The 23,999-nt window shown below is 42.0% G+C and overlaps 4 protein-coding genes across 4 annotated transcripts; all 4 read right to left on the bottom strand.

Moving 5' to 3' along the window:
- Window positions 1-1,225: 1,225 nt before the first annotated feature.
- LOC117057707 (olfactory receptor 14A16-like) lies at window positions 1,226-2,191 on the bottom strand. Its single transcript, XM_033168547.1, has one exon. It carries the CDS (start codon window positions 2,189-2,191, stop codon window positions 1,226-1,228), a length of 966 nt encoding a protein of 321 aa, XP_033024438.1.
- A 4,355-nt stretch (window positions 2,192-6,546) lies between these two features.
- On the bottom strand, window positions 6,547-7,521 carry LOC117058451 (olfactory receptor 14A16-like). Its single transcript, XM_033169618.1, has one exon. The coding sequence runs from the start codon at window positions 7,519-7,521 to the stop codon at window positions 6,547-6,549; it is 975 nt and encodes a 324-aa protein (XP_033025509.1).
- Window positions 7,522-14,638: 7,117 nt separating this feature from the next.
- Window positions 14,639-15,592, bottom strand: LOC117057706 (olfactory receptor 14A16-like). The gene has a single exon (XM_033168546.1). The coding sequence runs from the start codon at window positions 15,587-15,589 to the stop codon at window positions 14,639-14,641; it is 951 nt and encodes a 316-aa protein (XP_033024437.1). The 5' UTR covers window positions 15,590-15,592.
- Window positions 15,593-21,896: 6,304 nt separating this feature from the next.
- On the bottom strand, window positions 21,897-22,868 carry LOC117057705 (olfactory receptor 14A16-like). The gene has a single exon (XM_033168545.1). The coding sequence runs from the start codon at window positions 22,866-22,868 to the stop codon at window positions 21,897-21,899; it is 972 nt and encodes a 323-aa protein (XP_033024436.1).
- Window positions 22,869-23,999: the final 1,131 nt, after the last annotated feature.

Below are 23,999 nucleotides of genomic sequence, written 5' to 3'. Positions count from 1 at the left end.
TAAAAAGTTATTTTCCCATATGTGAAGAGCACAGCAGTGTTTGAAGTGTAAAAAAAAACCCAGCAGAATATATTCAGAAATATGTTAGAAAGGATGAGATTAGATAAGACAGAACCTTAAAATGCAAATGTATGTAATCTGAATTATAAACATTGATGTTGGATGAGTGGGAAGTCACTAGGTTTCCTGAATTAGAATATAATTGTTGAGCAACAAATGTAAATTTGGATATGGAAAAAAATAACAAAATATTATTACAAAATAGTTTCCTTCCATTGCAATGGACAAGAAAGATGTTATATCAAGAGCTATACATAGTTCACCAGGGGCTGATTCTTGTATAAAAGGTGCAAGCAGGACAAACACTCTGAACCATTAATATGAGCCAGGCAAAAGTCAGGGAAAACACATACCCTCCAACATTCCTGTTGAAAAGAGTGAAGTTTTTATATGAGGACTTTTGGGGGTATGCAACCACAGTCAGGTGCAGTGGTATAAGTGTGGGTTAAAATGTTTCCCATTGCTTTATTTTTTCCATGCAAAATTCATTCATTCAACTTATTATAGTCAATGCACCATAGCTGAAATGCAATACAGTGGTACCTCAAGTTACAAATGCCTTAGGTAACAAACACTTCAGGTTACAAACTCCGCTAACCTGGAAGAGTTACCTTGAATTGAGAACTTTGCCCCAGGATGAGAACAGAAATTGTGTGCTGGCGGCGCAGTGGCAGCAAGAGGCCCCATTAGCGAAAGCACGCCTCTAGTTAAGAACAGTTTCAGGTTAAGAAGAGACCTCCATAACAAATTAAGTTTGTAACTAGAGGTACCACTGTAAAATTCAGATTAAGCAAAACAACAACCATAATAATTCTATACCACCCTTCATCTACAGATCACAGGACAGTTTACAATATAAAAACACAAAAATACATAATAGAGTAACAGACAAAAAAAAATTAAGCTCATCCACTTTAAAGGGCAATAGACTGTTTAATTAGCATAGCCCAAAGTCACTTACGATGGTAGCCAGGGACCAAAGCATGTGGAGGGCTGCAGGGCAAAGAAGTAAATTTTAAGCACTACACCAATTCTCACAATTTGCAATATAACCCTTCTAGATCAATTGAGAAAACTAAGCTAAATCTATTTAGCTGCTTCAAAGTTTCCTCATAGAATTTCCAGTTTCCTACCATTAGTATTATACTGCATACAGAATTTTCCTTCACAAAATAAGACTGGAAATGTTTTGCATAGAGTTGTGACGCCAACGCAATAGCTTTGACAGAGCATTTTTAATCTCCCTATTTCTCATGCTATAGATTACTGGATTCATCAAGGGTGGAACCATGGAATACAGCACTGTAAATGTCAAATCCAGATGTAATGAGTTAGGCTTAAAGAAAGCAAAGTATGAAGTGAATACAAATAGGCAGTAAACAATGAGATGGGGAAGGCAAGTTGAGAAAGCCTTTTGCCTTCCTTCAGTAGAGGGGATTTTCAGCACTGCAGTGAAAATATACCCATAGGTTATAATGTTGAAGATAAAGCAGCCAATCCCAAAGACAGCACTTATGACAATAACTCCTACTTCCACTAGATACAAATCAGTGCAGGCCAGCTTAAGTATCTGTGGGATTTCACAAAAAAATTGATTGACAACATTGGAACAAAAGGGGGATGCAAAGGTGCCTCCCGTGTGTAACACTCCATAGAAAAAGCTGCTGATCCATACACTGCTGATCATTTGGATGTAGGTTTGCCTATTCATCAGGATCCCATACTGTAATGGTTTGCAAATGGCAACATACCGATCATATGCCATGACTGTGAGAAGAAAGAAATCAGATCCCACAAAGAAGACAAAGAAAAGGAGTTGTGCCACACACCCAGAGTAGGAAATGTACTTGGTGTTCATGAGGGAATTGACCATGGACTTGGGAATAATGACTGAAGCTTGTCCCAGGTCCTGCATGGCCAAGTTCATCAGGAAGAAGTACATAGGGGTGTGCAGGTGGTGGTCAAAGGCTACTGCAGAGATGATGAGAAGATTCCCTGTGACAGTTGCTAAGTATAATACCAGGAATATAATGAAATGTAGAATTTGTAGTTCCCGAACGTCTGAGAATTCTAAGAGGAGAAATTCTGAGAAATATGATTGATTATCCATGCTCTGCTTCTTCACATTCATGTTTCTATGGATGAAAGCAGAAAGTCAGCTGTTAAAAGTGGAGCCCATTTTATTTATGATTGTTATAATTATTATTGTTTTTAATCCACTTTACTGTTGCCAACTGTAGACCATTGTGTTAAAAAATTATAGCAAATTTATGTAATCCAAGTTACACTTCACTTCCTAGTGTGAAAGTATCTGAAAATATCCAGAAAATAGATGCAACACATGCTGAAGCACTTTGTGTTATGCAAGATTTGTTAAAAAAGGTAGATAGTTGCAGGAGAGAGTGACTATCTGTGTAGGAGAGAATATGACAGGGAGAAGGAAGGAAGGATGACCAATTCATTGCTTTCATTATAAATGCAATTGAAAAAAAGCTATATAAAGGTATCTTACTATTTCTTCTTCTTCATAGGGTTCTCTCCAATATGCTTCTCTAATGAAGTGAAATGACTGCATATCACTCCACCCATACCTGCAATTTTATAGCAATCCTCCAGCAGTTGGATTTATGATAACAATAAGCATATATCAACATGGGGAAGACACTTATTAATAATTCTTCTGTCTTTCTAGAGATTTACTCTCACAGGAATTCAGCACACCTCAGCATTAGGGCTGTACAGAAACAATACTGTGTTTTGTTTAGTTTTGCTAATTTGATTAGGAAAGACTGTTTGTTCTGGTTATCATGAGAATAACAGAACTGTGAAGGGAACTAATCATTCCACAACAGCTATATCTGATATACACATCTGTATGAAATTCTTCTGGCATGGATAGCTCTAACTATCAATGTTAATAATGAGTGTAATGATCCCAGGCAGCTGGCTTGATAACACAGTACGCCAGAGTAATTAACTTGAAGATTTATTGCAAACAAAGCAATTATCCTTAGAGTGCTCTTGCCGAGTGTCCATTAGTACACTCAAGTTGACCCTTCTGAGGAATGCTTCAAGTGTCTGCAGAATATACAGAACCTATGAACCTTGAGTTTCTTGGTTTGTATTCTGTCTAAAACCCTTCCCATTCATCAGCTTCTTGGGCTCACTGTGTCAACCAACTCCTCCTCCAGTGAAGAAAAGCTCTCTCTCTCTTCCTTTTTGTGCCTGTCTGAGAGTTTTGCCTTTGTTCTAGCCTGCTACTAGCTACTGTCTTATCTGCATTCCTTTTAGTTTCAACAAGAGGAGGGGGAGTCAGCAGGTGCCAGCTCTCCTTTGCCTGAGAGAAATCCAAGCCTCTCTGCTGCTGGCTGGTTTCTAACTCAGGCTGAAAATCCTGGCTTTGGGAGGCGTGAGCATGACAATCAGCAATACCATTCAGAGGCGTCTTAGCCATAGAGGCTATTGGCGCGAGGCACCAGGGCACCATGGCCATGAGGGTGTCCCCGCCATGCCACACCGCGCCAAGAGCCGCCCTCGAGCCCCTCCGGCTGTGCCGCCCTCATCTGCCTTTTCTCAGGCTGCAGGCGCTGCCATGGGGAAGCCAGCGGCGAGCCTCCTGTCGGTGCAGCAGCCAGGGCTCCCAGGACGGCAGCGCCGCGCAGCAATTCGGCCAAGCACGTGGAGGCGGAGCACAGCTGGCAGTGTCCCCGCCCACCATGCTGGCCGCTGCGCGCTGCCCTCCGGCTGCCCACTGCACCTGGCCAGCCCTGACGGCAGCGCCACCCTCACCCGCCTCTTCTCAGGCAGCGGGCACCGTTGCTGGGAAACTGTCGCGTGGCAGCGGAGGCTGCAGTGGACGCGGAACCACTCCTCGACTGTGAGGCTGCGGCCGAGGACGGGCCTCCACCGCCACCTCCTCTCCCTTGGCCACAGGAATCCCCTCATCCACCGCCCGGGGCAGGAGCGGCTCCCGAGGGGCCTCATCCTCCACCTCACTGGAGCCGCTGCCCCCAGTGGTGCACCTAGCTGCTTGGGCTCCCTGGGTGCGGGGACTGGGGTGCGGTGCCCTTGGGGCAGGACAGGCCAGGGCGCACCAGAATCCCGGTGCCCGAGCCGTGTTCTCTCTGGTGCCCTGCAGACCCGTGTTGCTTTTCTGAGTGGCACGGAGCCTGCAGGGAGTCCGCCAGCTGCCTCCCGCTCAGCTGTAGGGCAGTAGCTTGAGGGAGAGGCAGTGGGCAGACGCAACTGCCATGGTGCCATCTCGGCCGCTGGGCAGGGAAAGGGAGAGGGGCGCTGGAGGGATCTTGCACCAGGGTGCCGGTTATACTTAAGACGGTCCTGATACCATTCATTGGCAAAGAGTGCCTCTTAAAACCAGCACCTGTGAGATGAGTAGTAACTGTATGTCTGAATGTTCCTGATGCTTTTGCACTGAACCAGATGGAGTTTCTTCACATTTTATAAATCTTTTGTAAAAGGAGCTAAAAAGGAGCTACCTGTGCCTATAACAGGTTAAAGTGAGAATGAAACTATCAAAGCAACTCCACATGAGTAGTTCTGCAAGCAATTTTTAGTAGAGACATAAATGTGCCTTGTTTTTAGATGTATATTGTAAACCCTTGTATCAAATAAAGAACTCACACCTAGAAATAACCAAAGACTGGTTTATTCAAGGAAGATATGCATAACTTTAGACAGTCTATTGCAAAGTCAGCAGGTGCAGGCCGCAACCAATCACTGATACATCCATCCTCTCTCATCTAGAGATGAAAGTGATCCTAGCCCCCTGGAATGTTAAGGGATGAACATAACCAGTAGATAGTAGAGGAAAGGTTATGCCTTATTCTGCAGACAGGCAAGACTCAGGATTAAGATTGTATACCAATTGTGTGTTTATCACTGCCCTTATGTTTCTCCTTTGAGCTGTCAGGCAATAAACAAAACTAAAGAGAAAAGGTTTTTTTTTTTTGAAATATGCAATTAATTCTGCTGCTTCTATGGGATAAAGCTAGGATGAAGATGAGAACTTCTCAAATGCTGGGCATAGGGATTCTTATCTTCTTGGTTTCTAAGTCATAAATTTAAGCAAAAAGCAATCCTTGCAGTTCCTGTGCAGCAGAGTTCCTCTAAAGGTTAATGGTGATTCCAATTTTCCCCGTCAGTTTGCAATGTGTTCATCTGATCCTCCCTGCACATTTGGAGTTACGAAGTGTGTTGCCTTCTCAAAGGCTTTTTGGGACATAATGAAATTAAGAAAATAATAATAAAGTGACTTTTGCCAGGAGGCAGGAATCCTTCCTGCTGGGGATATCAAACAACGAAATCCCAATGAATCCCTCAATGATATTTATATATTTGACTACAGCAGCAGAAATGGAATGAAGGAAGAATGGTTGATGAAAATCTTGGAATATGCAGAGATGGCAGAATTGATGGCACGGATAAAAGATACAGATTTGGAATCCTTTAAAGAAGACTGGAACCATTTCTAGTCTACATAAAAAAGTTAGTTTCCCATATGTGAAGATCACAGCAGGGTTTGAAGTGTAAGAAAACAGCAGAATATATGTACAAACATGTTAGAGAGAATTAAATTAGATAAGACAAAGCCTTAAAATGCAATTGTGTGTAATCTGAGTTATAAACATTGATGTTGGGTGAGTGGGAAGTCACTAGTTTTGTTATATTAGAATATAATTGTTGACCAACAAATGTAACTTTGGATATGGAAAAAAGAACAAAATACTATTACAAAAAGAGGAAGACTGTTGCCTTATATTAAGAGCTATACATATTTCACCAGGGGTTTCTTGTATCAAAGGTGCAAGCAGGACAAACACTCTAAACCAATAACATGAGCCAGGAAAAAGTCAGGAAAAACACATACCCTCCAACATTCCTCTGATGAAAAGAGGGACATTTTGGAGGGTAAAGGTAAATTGACCCCTGACCATTAGGTCCAGTCGCGGACGACTCTGAGGTTGCATTGCTCATCTCGCTTTGCTGGCTGAGGGAGTCGACATACTGCTTCCGGGTCAAGTGGCCAGCATGACTCAGCCGCTTCTGGCAAACCAGAGCAGTGCACGGAAATGCCGTTTACCTTCCCGCCTGGAGCAGAACCTATTTATCTACTGACACTTTGACGTGCTTTCAAACTGCTAGGTTGGCAGGAACTGGGACCGAGCAACGGGGCTCACCCCATCGCAGGGATTCGAACCACTGACATTCTGATCAGCAAGGCCTGGGCAGCATAGCCCAAAGTCACTTATGATGGGAGCTGCTAGAGACCAAAGCATGTGTAGGGCTGAAGGGCAAAGAAGGATATTTTAACCACTACACCAATTCTCACAATTTGCAATAAAAGCAATGAACTCCTTCTAGATCAATTGATTAAACAAAGCTAAATCAATTCAGCTGCTTCAAAGTTTCGTCATAGAATTTCCAGTTTCCTATCATTAGTGTTATAATCTATAAAGATATTTTCCTTCACAAAATAATACTGGAAAAGTTTTTCATAGAGGAGTGACACAAACCTAATAGCTTTGACAGAGCATTTTTAATCTCCCTATTTCTCATGCTATAGATGACTGGATTCATCAAGGGTGGAACCATGGAATACATCACTGTAAATGCCAAATCTAGATGTGGTGAGGTATTAGAGGTAGGCTTGAAGTATGTAAATGATCCAGTGAATACAAATAGGGCATAAACTATGAGATGGGGAAGGCAAGTTGAGAAAGCCTTTTGCCTTCCTTCAGTTGAGGGGATTTTCAGCACCGCAGTGAAGATGTACACGTAGGTTATGATGATGAAGATAAAGCAGCCAATCCCAATGACAGCGCTTAACACAAGAACTCCTATTTCCACTAGATACAAATCAGTGCAGGCCAGTTTAAGTAACTGTGGGATTTCACAAAAAAATTGATTGACTACATTGGAACAAAAGGGGGATGCAAAGGTGCCTCCCGTGTGTAACACTCCATAGAAAAAGCTGCTGATCCATACACTGCTGATCATTTGGATGTATGTTTGCCTATTCATCAGCATCCCATACTGTAATGGTTTGCAAATAGCAACATACCGATCATATGCCATGACTGTGAGAAGAAAGAAATCAGATGCCATAAATGACATAAACAAGAGTACTTGTGCCACACACCCAGAGTAGGAAATGTACCTGGTGTTCATGAGGGAATTGACCATGGATTTGGGAATAATGACTGAAACTTGTCCCAGGTCCTGCATGGCCAGGTTCATCAGGAAGAAGTACATAGGGGTGTGCAGGTGGTGGTCAAAGGCTACTGCAGAGATGATGAGAAGATTCCCTGTGACAGTTGCCAAGTACAGTAACAGGAATACAATGGAATGTAGAATTTGTAGTTCCCGAACGTCTGAGAATTCTAGGAGGAGAAATTCTGAGAAAGATGATTGATTATCCATGTTCTGCTTCTTCACATTCATGTTGCTGTGGAAGGAAGCAGAAATACTGCCTTTGAAACAGGAACCCTTTTCATTTAATTTTTTGTTGCTGGTGATGATGTTAAGTTATTGTAGCAATGTCCTTAAGGAGTTAGTATTTTTTGGGGAGGGGGGAGGCGGGGCAATGGGCCCAAAAATTGATGATGGTGATGATAATGATAATGTTGATGACTGTGAATACTAGTGCTATTATTATTAGTAATGCAATTATATTTCCAAGGTCGTTATTGTTTGTTCATACCACTGGTCCACTATTTCCCTTAAGAGTTTGACAATTTAATGGATTAAGATGCCAAATATCCCACTTTCTGCTGACTGAGTGTTTTGAATGTGGATCAGATTCACATACACAATAACATTGTCCAAGTCCAATCAATACTAGCCAGATATTCTGCCCCCACTAATATTGTAGAAGGGTAAAGGCCATTTCATAATTATTAGAAACCATGATGACAGTGTGAATCTGACATGAGCTTATTCATCACAGTCAATAGTCCTCATCTTTAACATTCTGCTAATTACTAAGGAGGGTTTTACTATTGCTTTTTTCTCTTTATTTCTCATCAGGGACAGATGCTTGGTAAAACTACAATAAGCTTCAAATTTAATGGGAAATGTCCCAGCTTAGGAAAGAGCACATCTTTCCACAGATCAGCGTCTGGGATCTCCATGGACTAAGGAAGATCACTGCCTCACATCCTGTGGTGCTGCTGCCAATCAGGGGAGCCCACCTTTCCCCAACCTGGTGCCCTTCAGATGTTTTGGACTAGAATTTCCTAAACACTGAGATGGCTGCCTGGGTCAAAGGAATTGTAGTCCAAAACCTAATTAGGGCAGCAGGTTGAGGGAGGCTGGTGTTCATAAAAACATAGGTAGCCAGTTTATACTGGGTCAAAACCAGTTGTCCATCTAGCTCAGTATTGACTACAATGAATGGCAATGGCTTGCCGGTTATCAGACATTATCCCCCCCCCACCTGCCCTAAGTGAAGACGATTGGGATTTTCAGCATACAACACAGATGTTCCACTACCAAGTTGCAGACCTTTCCCTCTAGCAGTGCTGAGGCAGAAGTACCAATGGTTTGACTCAGCATGAGGCAGTTTCCTATGTGACAATGGTTGCCTCCTTTCCACCGGATGGAAGATTTTGAAAGAATGGGAAATAAATTGCTGTCCAAAAAATGGCTGCAGATGAACAGTGGTAGAAATACAAAGGGTGATATGGACAGAGGAAAGTTTGGACTTGTAACCAGCCCCCCTCCAGCCTCAAGAAACAACAACATGTGACAGTTACAATTCAAAAGTAAGAGAGAAAATATCATAGTAGAATACACACCATATAATCATCAGCTAGGTGGAAATGAAAATAAAGTCCTAAACAAAGAAAAGGAATTTAGACTTTGCAGAGTATAATGTGAAGCTGCACCACAATTGCCACAAAATCATCCAGACAGTAACTGTATTATTTCAGTTAATATTTGCCCAGGATATACAAAACATTTCCCCTTAATATTTGACAGGGTTCAACATCACCAGGGTTTTAAGAAATGAAAAATAAAATAAATCATGTTTTTTTAAAACTCCTCAGATATTTTCCCAGATGAGAAAAAATAGATGTTTAATTTAAATGTGAATTTACATTCAATCTCAGTGAGTAGTCCCATTGCCAACTGTAGACCTCTGAGTTAGAAATCTACAGCAGATTCATTTAATTCACTTCCTAGTATGAAAACACCTGAAAATAACCAGAATATAGATGCAACAAATGTTGATGTACCTTGTGTTATGCCAAATTCATGAACAGAGGTAGAGAGTTCCAGGAGAGAGTCACTACTGGTGCAGGAGAAAATATGACAGATAGAGATGACAAAGGGAGGTTGACCGGTTCATTTCTTTCATTCAGAAAATTCAAAGAAAGTCATCTTACTATTTCTCTTCATATTCTTTTACTTCTCCAGTGCAATTAAATGACTAGATGCCGCTCCAGCCAAACATGCAATTTTATAAGAATCCACTTTATCAACATGGGGAAGAAATTTATTAATATATCTTCTGTCTTCCTAGAGATTTGTTCTCATGGGATTCAACACATCTCAGCATTAGCGTTGTACAGAAACAATAATATAGTTTCGTCCGTTTTGCTAATTTGATTGGGAAAGCATGTTTGTTTAGGGTAGCATGGGAATAGCGAAACTAAGAGGGGAACTAATCATTTCACTACAGTTTTAACAAATGTACTCATTTGCATGCAATTCTTCTGGCATGGAAAGGTCTGATTGTGTGCCAAGGTCCCCAAACCACCCCTCAAATAAAACACACTTCACCCCAGATATAAGTTTTAAGGTTTTTGGCATTAATTTTGGCCACAACTTTATTGAATACAAAATAAGTGAGTGGTTGCTTAGGCATTGGTTATGACTATCTGTCCCACTGGTGACAGAACTGACATCCACCCGCCTGTGGAGTCAGTATAGGGGAAAACACTTTGGGGAGAGAGTGTGTGCCCATTCTCCCCTAATGCTCCCAGGGGCTCTTGTGTGGGCCCTGGCTCCCGACCGGGGGATACAGACAAGCATGGTGAGCCCCTGGATTCCTTTAACGGAATTCCCCTTGCAGCAGCAGCATTGAAGGGGCAACCACAGCCAACCTGCCCCTTCGCAGCATAGGAGGGGCAACCACAGCCAACTCTGCCCCTCCTCAACCAATTTATAACCAATGCCTAACCGCCAACCTTACAAGTTGTGACTAATTGCTACGCAGTAGGCGAAAACCAAATGGCACCAGCCAATCAGCCAAATGGAAATATTCCTAGTAGGCCCCTGCTCCCAAAGCAGACGACCCCATTACAGGCATAGCAAGGTCAATGCAGAGGCCTAATAACAGGGAGGGAGGGCGGGTGATCTGGTGCACGAAGCCAGGAGAACTCCGACGCTGCGCGCAGGGTATTTTATAGGCTCTGGGCTGTCCATCAACAAGTTGCAACATATGAATCTTCCCAACGACAGCCAGAGCCCAATCATAGTTGAGGCCATCCAGACTAACCCGCCCAGCAGCAGCAGAGGGGTGACTTGTTAGCCCCCACCGTAACATGTGCTCTCCATGAAGGAGAACACACTTTGCCAGTGTTAATGATGAGCAGCACCACATAAACCCTTGTGTCGCAGGGCAAGCAGGTCAATATATCACACAGCTCAAGCTGGAGTTAACTCTTTATTAGTGAGACAGATCTGAGTTTCATGCCTAATGGCCACAGCAGCTCATGACTGACCCCATGTAGTTCTGACTACATGAAATCAGTTGCCCACACTGAAAGTGTCCCCATTGCTGTCTATGTCTCCTCCTCTCCAGGGCTTCTTGAAAACAATAGGAGACTGCTCCTCCTCTGGGAGTAAGTGGGGAAGGGAGCCTGCTGCCAAGCTGATGTCAGTCATGCATGTCACATGATGTGCTGACATCAGTTGTGAGTGCCTGTTTGCTTAGTCATCAGCATCTCATATGGTAATGGTTTGCAAATGGCAACATACCAATCGTATGCCAAGGCTGTGAGAAGAATGAAATCAGCTTTGAAAAGAAGAGAAAGAAGAGGACTTGAGAAACACATTCAGAATATATATAAAAAAAATGTGCCTGGTGTTTATTAGGGAATTGACCATAGATTTGGGGATACTGACTGAATCTTGGCTCAGGTCCTGCATGGCTAAATTCATGAGAAGGAAGTACATGGGGGTATGGAGGTGGTGCTCAAAAGCTACTGCCTAGATGTTGAGAAGATTTCCCACAACTGCTGCCAGGTAAAAGACAAGAAATAGAAAAAGTATAGAAGCTGTAGCTCCCAGACCCCAGAAAATTCCATGAGAATAAATTCTGACAGAAAGGATTGATTAACTATTCTATGCTTCATATCCTTATTGCCTATGGAAAGAAGCAGAAGGGCATATTATGAAATCTAAGTCATTGTAGAAGGATAAGAAGATAGGAGGAGGAGGAGGGAAGGGGGAGGAGGAGGATGGAAGGAGTGGAAGGAGGACTCTGAATATTTTCACTACTGTTATAAGCAATGCTATTATGCTTGCAAACTCATGTGAATGCTGCTGAAGCACTATTTCATTTAAGAGCTTGAAGATTTAAAGAGTATTGTCCAAATTCAAAGTCTGTACTAGCAAATCTCATTGTTACCTCCCTAATAATCCAGAAATAAGGTGATAGCTCAATTGTGAAAGGGGGGGGAGCCATTTCATAATTTAACTGAAACAATGGTAACAGGGTGAGAATAAGTTAATAGAGATGTTTTTGCTAGGCTGAATCTAGAACGATAAGAAAGACATTTTCATGAGATGCAGTAACAAGACCCACAGGATCTTGATGGTTGAGGGTCTTGGTACTGCATCACATCCAAATGTCTTTCTTATATGCCATGGCAGGTAAGAAACACACTTGCTACATTATCCATTGAAAACAACATTGTCCTAAACCTTGATCTCTCAGCCACTGTGCTACAGTTTGCACTACCCAAAGTTCAAGTGGCGTAGTGTGGGTTGTCAGCACCCGGGGCAAGGCAAGTAATTTGCGCCCCCTAACCTGTGGATTTTAGCACTTGAGTCTCTTCCACTAGATTAGTTAAAGAAACCCTTACCCCCTAAGGACATGTATTGTTTGTTATGAAAATACTGATGTAATTAAAGTAAAATGCATCTAAATACAAGTTTATTTTCAAACACTTTATTGAGTGCGAACATGCATTACACATACTCCACATTTTCAGCAGGTCTATGAATATAAATCTACAAATGTAGTAACCTAGCATGGACCATGCTTATATGTCGTCTCACAACCATCGTAAACGACAAAAAATATCAAGAACAAAAACTAAACATCAAAATGGAACCATACCCTGGAGATGATCCAAGACTGGGCTAGATGGAGCCAACTTCCTCAATCCTGTACCTCTAATTGTAATTCTTTAATAGAAGTGCAAGATATCAATCTGTATATACAGATTAATTTAAATTCGCCTGCTTTTAATTAGCGCAAATTTTTCAACAACGGAATTGAAATCTACATTAAAGTCTCTCTGTTACAGGGGAGAATTACTGCTGAAAAAGTGTGTGCAATGCCATTCAAATGGTGTGCATGCCCCACGTCTTATGATTTATTTCAGTTGGCACCCCTACTCTCCATAGTGTTGTATGAGATACAGGAGGCACAAGACACTGAAGGCCCTTGTTTACAGATGCTACAAATGGAATCATGCGTTGAAGAAATGCTTATAATTTCACTCACACAACTCAGCCTGGCATTGCAGCAGAAGTCTATGCTATATGAGTCTACTTCAAAGCAAGTTCTATTGAGACCCATGGGCCTTACTCTCATGTAAGTGAGTATAGACAACTGCAGCCTATGTATTAAATTAGATGGATAGACAGATAAAGGTAGAGACAGAAATAGAATCACAGAATTGTAGAGTTGGAAGGGACAATGGTCATCTAGTCCACCCCCAGCAATGCTGGAATCGTTTTGCTCAATGTGGTGATCCAAGCCACAACCCTGAGATTAAGAGTCCCATGTTCTACTGGCTGAGCTATCTAAGATAGATAATTAGATAAATGGACAGTAGAGGTGGAGAAAAAAACGAGAGAGAAAGGGATGATAGAGAGCGGCAGAGAGAGAAAGGGAGGTAGATCACAATAGAAAGAGTGGGGGGGGGAGAGAATGAATGAGATAAAAATATAGATTGATAGAAGATAGATAGAGAAGGGTAGAAAGAGAGAGAGAAAGAGAGAATGAACCTCCAGACCCCTAGAATGAGGCATTTGTAGAAGAACCCTTTTTGGATTACCGAAGTAAATATTTTGATTTTTTGGCAATACAATGGATTAGCATAATAAGCAACAGGGGGGGAACCCCAATATTTTTTCCTATTGTTAAGTTAATATTGGGTGTATTGTTATAAACAATAAAGCAGTAAAGAGATTTTGGGAAGCGATATGGGAAGTCAAAGGAAAAAAAACAAAAAAAATGTTATGTGATCTGGATGGAGCTATGTGACAATTTAATAAACTACAGTAATTCAATAAAGAGCGACCTGCGCCCCCATTTGCTGCCTCCTCCTCCTGCTGCTGCTGCTGCGGAGAAGGCACCACGGAGGCTCCCCGCGGCTGCCGTCGGCCGGCAAACGCCTCAGCAGCAGCAGCTCCCCCAACAGTGGCGGCGTCAGGTGCAGGAGGGGAAGAGAAGGGCGCCTCTGTCATGGGAGGCGGGTGCCGAGGGGGTCGTCGTCGTCGGTGCGAGCGCGCCACCCCAGATGTTGCGCCCGGTGCAACTGGCCCCCCTGCACCCCCCACACTACGCCATTGAAGTCCCATTCTGTGCAGTGGCAGTGCACTATGCAACACAACAAAACTATTACTTGCAGTATTTTTTTTATTTTGTTGGGATTCCTATCTTTCGGTTAGTGTTCTGCATTTAAGAATATTCATTATATTTATCTTTGAAAAAATACATAAATATTTATAAATAAGAAAGCACCCAGCTGAATTATTAAAGCTTACAATTTTAATTTGTTATGATTTATATAATATTTATGGTATTTACATCATTTGAAGTTATAAGTGCTGGGTAACATGGCCTCAATGTAAAGCAGCATTGTATTGATTCTTTTACCTAGCACTGAAACAGAAGCTGACTTTAAAGCTAATTGAAGGAAGACCAGTTTTTGAAGTTAGTACCTATACAATTTAAAGAATCTTGAAAGAAAGGCTATAAACACTTGCTTTTTGCATAATAGAGTAACAGACAAAAACAGCAAAACCCCCCCCCCCCACTTTTAAAGGCCACAGATTATTGAATTAGCCCAAAGCCTGGGCAGCATAGCCCAAAGTCACTTATGATGGGAGCTAGAGACCAAAGCATGTGGAGGGCTGCATGGCAAATAGGATATTTTAACCACTACACCAATTCTCACAATTTGCAATAAAAGCAATGTACTCCTTCTAGATCAATTTAGAAAGCAAAGCTTAATCAATTTAGCTGCTTCAAAGTTTCTTCATAGAATTTCCAGTTTCCTATCATTAGTGTTATAATCTATAAAGATATTTCCCTTCACAAAATAAGACTGGAAAAGTTTTTCATAGAGGAGTGATGCAAACCCAATAGCTTTGACAGAGCGTTTTTAATCTCCCTATTTCTCATGCTATAGATGACTGGATTCATCAAGGGTGGAACCATGGAATACAGCACTGTAAATGCCAAATCTAGATGTGGTGAGGTATTAGAGGTAGGCTTGAAGTGTGCAAAGTATCCAGTGAATACAAATAGGGCATAAACTATGAGATGGGGAAGGCAAGTTGAGAAAGCCTTTTGCCTTCCTTCAGTTGAGGGGATTTTCAGCACCGCAGTGAAGATGTACATGTAGGTTATGGTGACGAAGATAAAGCAGCCAATCCCAAACACAGCACTTAACACAAGAACTCCTACTTCCACTAGATACAAATCAGTGCAGGCCAGCTTAAGTAATTGTGGGATTTCACAAAAAAATTGATTGACTACATTGGAACAAAAGGGGGATGCAAAGGTGCCTCCCGTGTGTAACACTCCATAGAAAAAGCTGCTGATCCATACACTGCTGATCATTTGGATGTAGGTTTGCCTATTCATCAGAATCCCATACTGTAATGGTTTGCAAATGGCAACATACCGATCATATGCCATGACTGTGAGAAGAAAGAAATCAGATGCAATAAATGACACAAACAAGAGTACTTGTGCCACACACCCAGAGTAGGAAATGTACCTCGTGTTCATGAGGGAATTGACCATGGATTTGGGAATAATGACTGAAACTTGTCCCAGGTCCTGCAAGGCTAAATTCATCAGGAAGAAGTACATAGGGGTGTGCAGGTGGTGGTCAAAGGCTACTGCAGAGATGATGAGAAGATTCCCTGTGACAGTTGCTAAGTACAATACCAGGAATATAATGGAATGTAGAATTTGTAGTTCCCGAACGTCTGAGAATTCTAGGAGAAATTCTGAGAAAGATGATTGATTATCCATGCTCTGCTTCATTCATTCATTCATTCATGTTGCTGTGGAAGGAAGCAGAAATACTGCCTTTGAAACAGGAACCCTTTTAATTTAAGTTTGTTTTTGTTTTTGTTTTTGCTGCTGCTGATGTGTAAGTTATTGTAGAAATGTCCTTAAGGAGTTAGTTTTTCTGGGGGGGGAGGGGGGAATGGGCCCCAAAAATGATGATGGTGATGATAATAATGATGATGACTGTGAATACTAGGGCTATTATTATTAGTAATGCTATTATATTTGCAAGGTCATTATTGTTTGTTCATACCACTGGTCCACTATTTCCCTTAAGTGTTTGACAATTTAATGGATTAAGATGCCAAATATCCCACTTTCTGCTGACTGAGTGTTTTGAATTTGAATCAGATTCACATACACAATAACATTGTCCAAGTCCAATCAATACTAGCCAGATATTCTGCCCCCACTAATATTGTAGAAGGGTAAAGGCCATTTCATAATTTATTAGAAACCATAATGACAGTGTGAATCCGACATGAGCTTACTCATCACAATCAATAGTCATCATCTTTAACATTCTGCTAATTACTGAGGAGCGTTTTACTATTGCTTTTTTCTCTTTATTTCTCATCAGGGACAAATGTTTGGTAAAACTACAATTAACATCAAATTTAATGGTAAAGGTCCCAGCTTAGGAAAGAGCACATGTTTCCACAGATCAGCGTCTGGGATCTCCATGGACTAAGGGAAGATTACTGCCTCACATCCTGTGGAGCTGCGGCCAATCAGGGTAGCCCACCTTTCCCCAACCTGGTGCCCTTCAGATGTTTTGGACTCGAACTTCCTAAGCACTGAGATGGCTGCCTGGGTCAAAGGAATTGTAGTCCAAAACCTAATTAGGGCAGCAGGTTGAGGGAGGCTGGTGTTCATAAAAAACATAGGTAGCCAGTTTATACTGGGTCAAAACCAGTTGTCCATCTAGCTCAGTATTGACTACAAAGAATGGCAATGGCTTGCCGGTTATCAGACATTATCCCCCCCAACCTGCCCTAAGTGAAGATGATTGGGATTTTCAGCATACAACACAGATGTTCCACCACCAAGTTGCAGACCTTTCCCACTGGCAATGCTGAGGCAGAAGTACCAATGGTTTGACTCAGCATGAGGCAGTTTCCTATGTGACAATGGTTGCCTCCTTTCCACTGGATGGAAGATTTTGAAAGAATGGGAAATAAATTGGTGTCCAAAAAAATGGGTGCAGATGAACAGGGGTAGAAATACGAAGGGTGATATGGACAGAGGAAAGTTTGGACTTGTAAACAGCCCCCCCCCTCAAGAAAAAAACAACATGTGACAGTTACAATTCAAAAGTGAGAGATAATATATCAAAGTAAAATACACATCATATAATCATCAGCTAGGTGGAAATGAAAATAAAGTCCTAAACAAAGAAAAGAAACGTTGGCTTCGCAGAGTATAATGTGAAGCTGCACCACAATTGCCACAAAATCATCAAGACAGTCACAGTATTATTTCAGTTAATATTTGCCCAGGATATACAAAATCTTTCCCCTTAATATTTGACAGGGTTCAACATCACCAGCGTTTTAAGAAATGAAAAATAAAATAAATCATGTTTTTGAAACTCCTCAGATATTTTCCCAGATGAGAAAAAATAGATATTTAATTTAAATGTGAATTTACATTCAATTTCAGTGACTACTCCCATTGCCAACTGTAGACCTCTGAGTTAGAAATCTACAGCAAATTCATTTAATTCAAGTTGCAATTCACTTCCTACTATGAAAACACCTGAAAATATCCAGAAAATAGATGCAACAAATGTTGATGTACCTTGTGTTATGCCAAATTCATGAACAGAGGTAGAGAGTTCCAGGAGAGAGTCACTACTGGTGCAGGAGAAAATATGACAGATAGAGATGACAAAGGGAGGTTGACCGGTTCATTTCTTTCATTCAGAAAATTCAAAGAAAGTCATCTTACTATTTCTTTTCATATTCTTTTACTTCTCCAGTGCAATTAAATGACTAGATGCCGCTCCAGCCAAACATGCAATTTTATAAGAATCCACTTTATCAACATGGGGAAGAAATTTATTAATATATCTTCTGTCTTCCTAGAGATTTGTTCTCATGGGAATTCAACACATCTCAGCATTAGGGTTGTACAGAAACAATAGTATAGTTTCATCAGTTTTGCTAATTTGATTAGGAAACCATGTTTGTTTACGGTAGCATGAGAATAGCGAAACTAAGAGTGGAACTAATCATTTCACTACAGTTTTAACAAATGTACTCATGTGCATGCAATTCTTCTGGCATGGAAAGGTCTGATTGTGTGTCAAGGTCCCCAAACCACCCCTCAAATAAAACACACTTCATCCCAGATATAAGGTTTAAGGTTTTTGATTAATTTTGGCCACAACTTTATTTAATACAAAATAAGTGAGTGGTTGCTTAGGCATTGGTTAAGACTATCTGTCCCGCTGGGGACAGAACTGACATCCACCCGCCTGTGGAGTCAGTATAGGGGAAAACACTTTGGGGAGAGAGTGTGCGCCCATTCTCCCCTAATGCTCCCAGGGGCTCTTGCGTGGGCCCTGGCTCCCGACCGGGGGATACAGACAAGCATGGTGAGCCCCTGGATTCCTTTAACGGAATTTCCCTTGCAGCAGCAGCATTGAAAGGGCAACCACAGCCAACCTGCCCCTTCGCAGCAAAGAGGGGCAACCACAGCCAACTCTGCCCCTCCTCAACCAATTTATAACCAATGCCTAACCGCTAACCTTACAAGTTGTGACTAATTGCTACACAGTAGGCGAAAACCAAATGGCACCAGCCAATCAGCCAAATGGAAATATTCCTAGTAGGCCCCTGCTCCCAAAGCAGACGACCCCATTACCGGCATAGCAAGGTCAATGCAGAGGCCTAATAACAGGGAGGGAGGGCGGGTGACCCGGTGCACGAAGCCAGGAGAACTCCGACGCTGCGCGCAGGTATTTTATAGGCTCTGGGCTGTCCATCAACAAGTTGCAACATATGAATCCACCCAATGACAGCCAGAGCCCAATCATAGTTGAGGCCATCCAGACTAACCCACCCAGCAGCAGCAGAGGGATGACTTGTTAGCTCCCACCGCAACATGTGCTCTCCATGAAGGAGAACACACTTTGCCAGTGTTAATGATCAGCAGCACCACATAAAGCCTTGTGTCACAGGGCAAGCGGGTCAATATATCACACAGCTCAAGCTGGAGTTAACTCTTTTTTAGTGAGACAGATCTGAGTTTCATGCCTAATGGCCACAGCAGCTCATGACTGTCTCCATGAAATCAGTAGTTCTGACTACATGAAATCAGTTGCCCACACTGAAAGTTCCCACCTCCCCACAGCTGTATATGTCTCCTCCTCTCCAGGGCTTCTTGAACACAATAGGAGACTGCTCCTCCTCTCCTGGTTCTGGGAGAAAGTGGGGAAGGGAGCCTGCTGCCAAGCTGATGTCAGTCATGCACGTCACATGATGTGCTGACATCAGTTGTGAGTGCCTGTTTGCTTATTCTTCAGCATCTCATATGGTAATGGTTTGTAAATGGCAACATACCAATCGTATGCCAAGGCTGTGAGAAGAATGAAATCAGGTATTGAAAAGATGAGAAAAAAAGAGGACTTGAGAAACACATTCAGAATATTAAAAACTAAAATGTGCCTGGTGTTTACTAGGGAATTGACCATAGATTTGGGGATACTGACTGAATCTTGGCTCAGGTCCTGCATGGCTAAATTCATGAGAAGGAAGTACATGGGGCTGTGGAGGTAGTGATCAAAAGCTACTGCCTATATGTTGAGGAGATTTCCCACAACTGCTGCCAGGTAAAAGACAAGAAATAGAAAAAGTATAGAAGCTGTAGCTCCCAGACCCCAGAAAATTCCATGAGAATAATTTCTGACAGAAAGGATTGATTAACTATTCTATGCTCCTTCATATCATTATTGCCTATGGAAAGAAGCAGAAAGGCATATTATGAAATCTAAGTCATTGTAGAAGGATAAGAAGATAGGAGAAGGAGGAGGGAAGGGGGAGGAGGAGGAGGGAAGGAGTGGAAAGAGGACTCTGAATATTTTCACTACTGTTATAAACAATGCTATTATGCTTGGAAACTCGTGTGAATGCTGCTGAAGCACTATTTTATTTAAGAGCTTGAAGATTTAAAGAGTATGGTCCAAATTCAAAGTCTGTACTAGCAAATCTCATTGTTACCTCCCTAATAATCCAGAAATAATGTGATAGCTCAATTGTGAAAGGGGGGGAGCTCTTTCATAATTTATCTGAAACAATGGTAACAGGGTGAATTGGAAGGTGAGAATAAGTTAATAGAGATGCTTTTGCTAGGCTGAGTCTAGAACGATAAGAAAGACATTTTGATGAGATGCAGTAATGCCTCTCCTCCTTAGCGAGGGGAGGGGTTGTGAGCGGGAGCCGGCTCCAGCATTGAGGCGGGGGCGTTTCGCCCCAGCCCTACCTAGCCCCGCCGCCGCGCCGCGCCCCTAGCAGTCAGCCAATAGGGCTGACTTGGGGACGGGGATTTGCTGCACCTGGGCAGCCGCGGCGGCACCTCTCCGCCATTCTGCGTCGCTTCACCGCCGGATCACCCGCCCACCCTCCCTTAGGTTGTTCCTTGGATAGGACATTGCTATGGCCTGCGGTTGGTCGCCTTGTTTGTACAAGGGTCCTGGTAGGAATTTTGGCCAAGTGGCAAATTGGCACAGCCTCATTGGTTTTTTCGCCTACCTCGTAGCAAATTGTCACAACTATGTTAGATTGGTGGTTAGGCATTGGGTTTAGTGTGGTATCGGAGGGCATAGGTTCGGGCCATCGCCTAACCCTCCTAAAGTTTGGGTATTCCGTAAAGGAATCCGGCGGTTGTGGATCCTGTCCAATGCCCTGTTGGTGGCTAGGGGCCATGGCACAACCTCCGGTGACTTCAGGGGGTGGAGCTTCCAGTTGTATCTTGCATCAACAAGCTCCACCTCATGGGCGGTTAACCCTTGAGTGACTCCACGCTCTGCGGGGGGAGTCAATTATAGTCTGTTCAACCCAATGCCTAAGCCAATACCACTCACATGCTGTAACCAATAAAGTTGTGGCCTTTTTTCCTCCATTAACTTAAAATCATGCGTCATTGTGTTTTATTTCTGACATGCGGGAGTAGGGTCCTCGAATCACAACAAGACCCACAAGATGTTGGTGGTTGAGGGTCTTGTTACTGAATCTCATCAAAATGTCTTTCTTATATGCAGTGGCAGGTAAGGAACACACTTGCTACATTATCCATTGAAAACAACATTGTCCTAAACCTTGATCTCTCAGCCACTGTGCTACAGTTTGCACTACCCAAAGTTCAAGAAGTCCCATTCTGTGCAGTGGCAGTGCACTATGCAACACAACAGAACTATTACTTGCAGTAATTTTTTTAATTATTTTGTTGGGATTCCTATCTTTTGCTTAGTGTTCTGCATTTAAGAATATTCATTATATTGATCTTTGAAAAAGTAAATAAATATATATAAATAAGAAAGCACCCGGCTGAATTATTAAAGCTTACAACTTTAATTTGTTATTATTTTTATAATATTTATGGTATTTACATTATTTGAAGTTATACGTGCTTGGTAGCATGGCCTCAACGTAAAGCTGCATTGTATTGATTCTTTTACCTAGCACTGAAACAGAAGCTTACTTTAAAGCTAATTGAAGGAAGACCATTTTTTGACGTTAGTACCCATACAATTTAAAGAATCTTGAAAGAAAGGTTATAAACACTTGCTTTTTGCCACTCTAGCTTCCTGGAGACAGTACATTATATATATATATAAAACAGCCAGTGAGCTCAGCTTGGTGCGCCCCTAACATTGCTGATAAATTCTATGCCACCCTTCATCCGTGGATCACAGGGCAGTTTACAATATAAAAACACAAAAATACATAATAGAGTAACAGAAAAAAACAGCAAACCCCCCTCCCCCACTTTTAAAGGCCACAGATTATTGAATTAGCCCAAAGCCTGGGCAGCATAGCCCAAAGTCACTTATGATGGGAGCTAGAGACCAAAGCATGTGGAGGGCTGCAAGGCAAATAGGATATTTTAACCACTACACCAATTCTCACAATTTGCAATAAAAGCAATGTACTCCTTCTAGATCAATTTAGAAAACAAAGCTTAATCAATTTAGCTGCTTCAAAGTTTCTTCATAGAATTTCCAGTTTCCTATCATTAGTGTTATAATCTATAAAGATATTTCCCTTCACAAAATAAGACTGGAAAAGTTTTTCATAGAGGAGTGATGCAAACCCAATAGCTTTGACAGGGCATTTTTAATCTCCCTATTTCTCATGCTATAGATGACTGGATTCATCAAGGGTGGAACCATGGAATACAGCACTGTAAATGCCAGATCTAGATGTGGTGAGGTATTAGAGGTAGGCTTGAAGTATGCAAAGTATCCTGCAAATACAAATAGGGCACAAACTATGAGATGGGGAAGGCAAGTTGAGAAAGCCTTTTGCCTTCCTTCAGTTGAGGGGATTTTCAGCACGGCAGTGAAGATATACACGTAGGTTATGATGATGAAGATAAAGCAGCCGATCCCAATGACAGCGCTTAACCCAAGAACTCCCAATTCCACTAGATACAAATCAGTGCAGGCCAGCTTAAGTAATTTTGGGATTTCACAAAAAAATTGATTGACTACATTGGAACAAAAGGGGGGTGCAAAGGTGCCACCTGTGTGTAACACTCCATAGAAAAAGCTGCTGATCCATACACTGCTGATCATTTGGATGTAGGTTTGCCTATTCATCAGAATCCCATACTGTAATGGTTTGCAAATGGCAACATACCGATCATATGCCATGACTGTGAGAAGAAAGAAATCAGATGCCATAAATGACACTAACAAGAGTACTTGTGCCACACACCCAAAGTAGGAAATGTACCTGGTGTTCATGAGGGAATTGACCATGGATTTGGGAATAATGACTGAAACTTGTCCCAGGTCCTGCAAGGCTAAATTCATCAGGAAGAAGTACATAGGGGTGTGCAGATGGTGGTCAAAGGCTACTGCAGAGATGATGAGAAGATTCCCTGTGACAGTTGCCAAGTACAATACCAGGAATATAATGGAATGTAGAATTTGTAGTTCCCGAACGTCTGAGAATTCTAGGAGAAATTCTGAGAAAGATGATTGATTATCCATGCTCTGCTTCTTCACATTCATGTTGCTGTGGAAGGAAGCAGAAATACTGCCTTTGAAACAGGAACCCTTTTCATTTAAGTTTTTTTTTTTTTTTTTTGCTGCTGCTGCTGATGTGTAAGTTATTGTAGCAATGTCCTTAAGGAGTTAGTATTTGGGGGGGGGGAATGGGCCCCAAAAATGATGATGGTCATAATAATAATGATGATGACTGTGAATACTAGTGCTATTATTATTAGTAATGCAATTATATTTGCAAGGTCGTTATTGTTTTTCATACCACTGGTCCACTATTTCCCTTAAGAGTTTGACAATTTAATGGATTAAGTTGCCAAATATCCCACTTTCTGCTGAGTGTTCTGAATGTGGATCATATTCACATATACAATAACATTGTCCAAGTCCAATCAATACTAGCCAGATATTTTGCCCCCACTAATATTGTAGAAGGGTAAAGTCCATTTCATAATTTATTAGAAACCATAATGACAGTGTGACTCCGACATGAGCTTACTCATCACAGTCAATAGTCATCATCTTTAACATTCTGCTAATTACTGAGGAGCGTTTTACTATTGCTTTTTTCTCTTTATTTCTCATCAGGGACAAATGTTTGGTAAAACTACAATTAACTTCAAATTTAATGGGAAAGGTCCAAGCTTAGGAAAGAGCACATGTTTCCACAGATCAGCATCTGGGATCTCCATGGACTAAGGAAGATCACTGCCTCACATCCTGTGGAGCTGCGGCCAATCAGGGTAGCCCACCTTTCCCCAACCTGGTGCCCTTCAGATGTTTTGGACTAGAACTTCCTAAGCACTGAGATGGCTGCCTGGGTCAAAGGAATTGTAGTCCAAAACCTAATTAGGGCAGCAGGTTGAGGGAGGCTGGTGTTCATAAAAACATAGGTAGCCAGTTTATACTGGGTCAAAACCAGTTGTCCATCTAGCTCAGTATTGACTACAAAGAATGGCAATGGCTTGCCGGTTATCAGACATTATCCCCCCCCCACCAGCCCTAAGTGAAGATGATTGTGGTCTTCAGCATACAACACAGATGTTCCACCACCAAGTTGCAGACCTTTCCCACTGGCAATGCTGAGGCAGAAGTACCAATGGTTTGACTCAGCATGAGGCAGTTTCCTATGTGACAATG

This window comes from Lacerta agilis, chromosome 14 (genome assembly GCF_009819535.1).
Source record: "Lacerta agilis isolate rLacAgi1 chromosome 14, rLacAgi1.pri, whole genome shotgun sequence".
Lineage (NCBI taxonomy): Eukaryota > Metazoa > Chordata > Lepidosauria > Squamata > Lacertidae > Lacerta > Lacerta agilis.
Note: the sequence above shows the minus strand (reverse complement) of the source record. Positions and strands in the feature narration are given on the sequence as shown.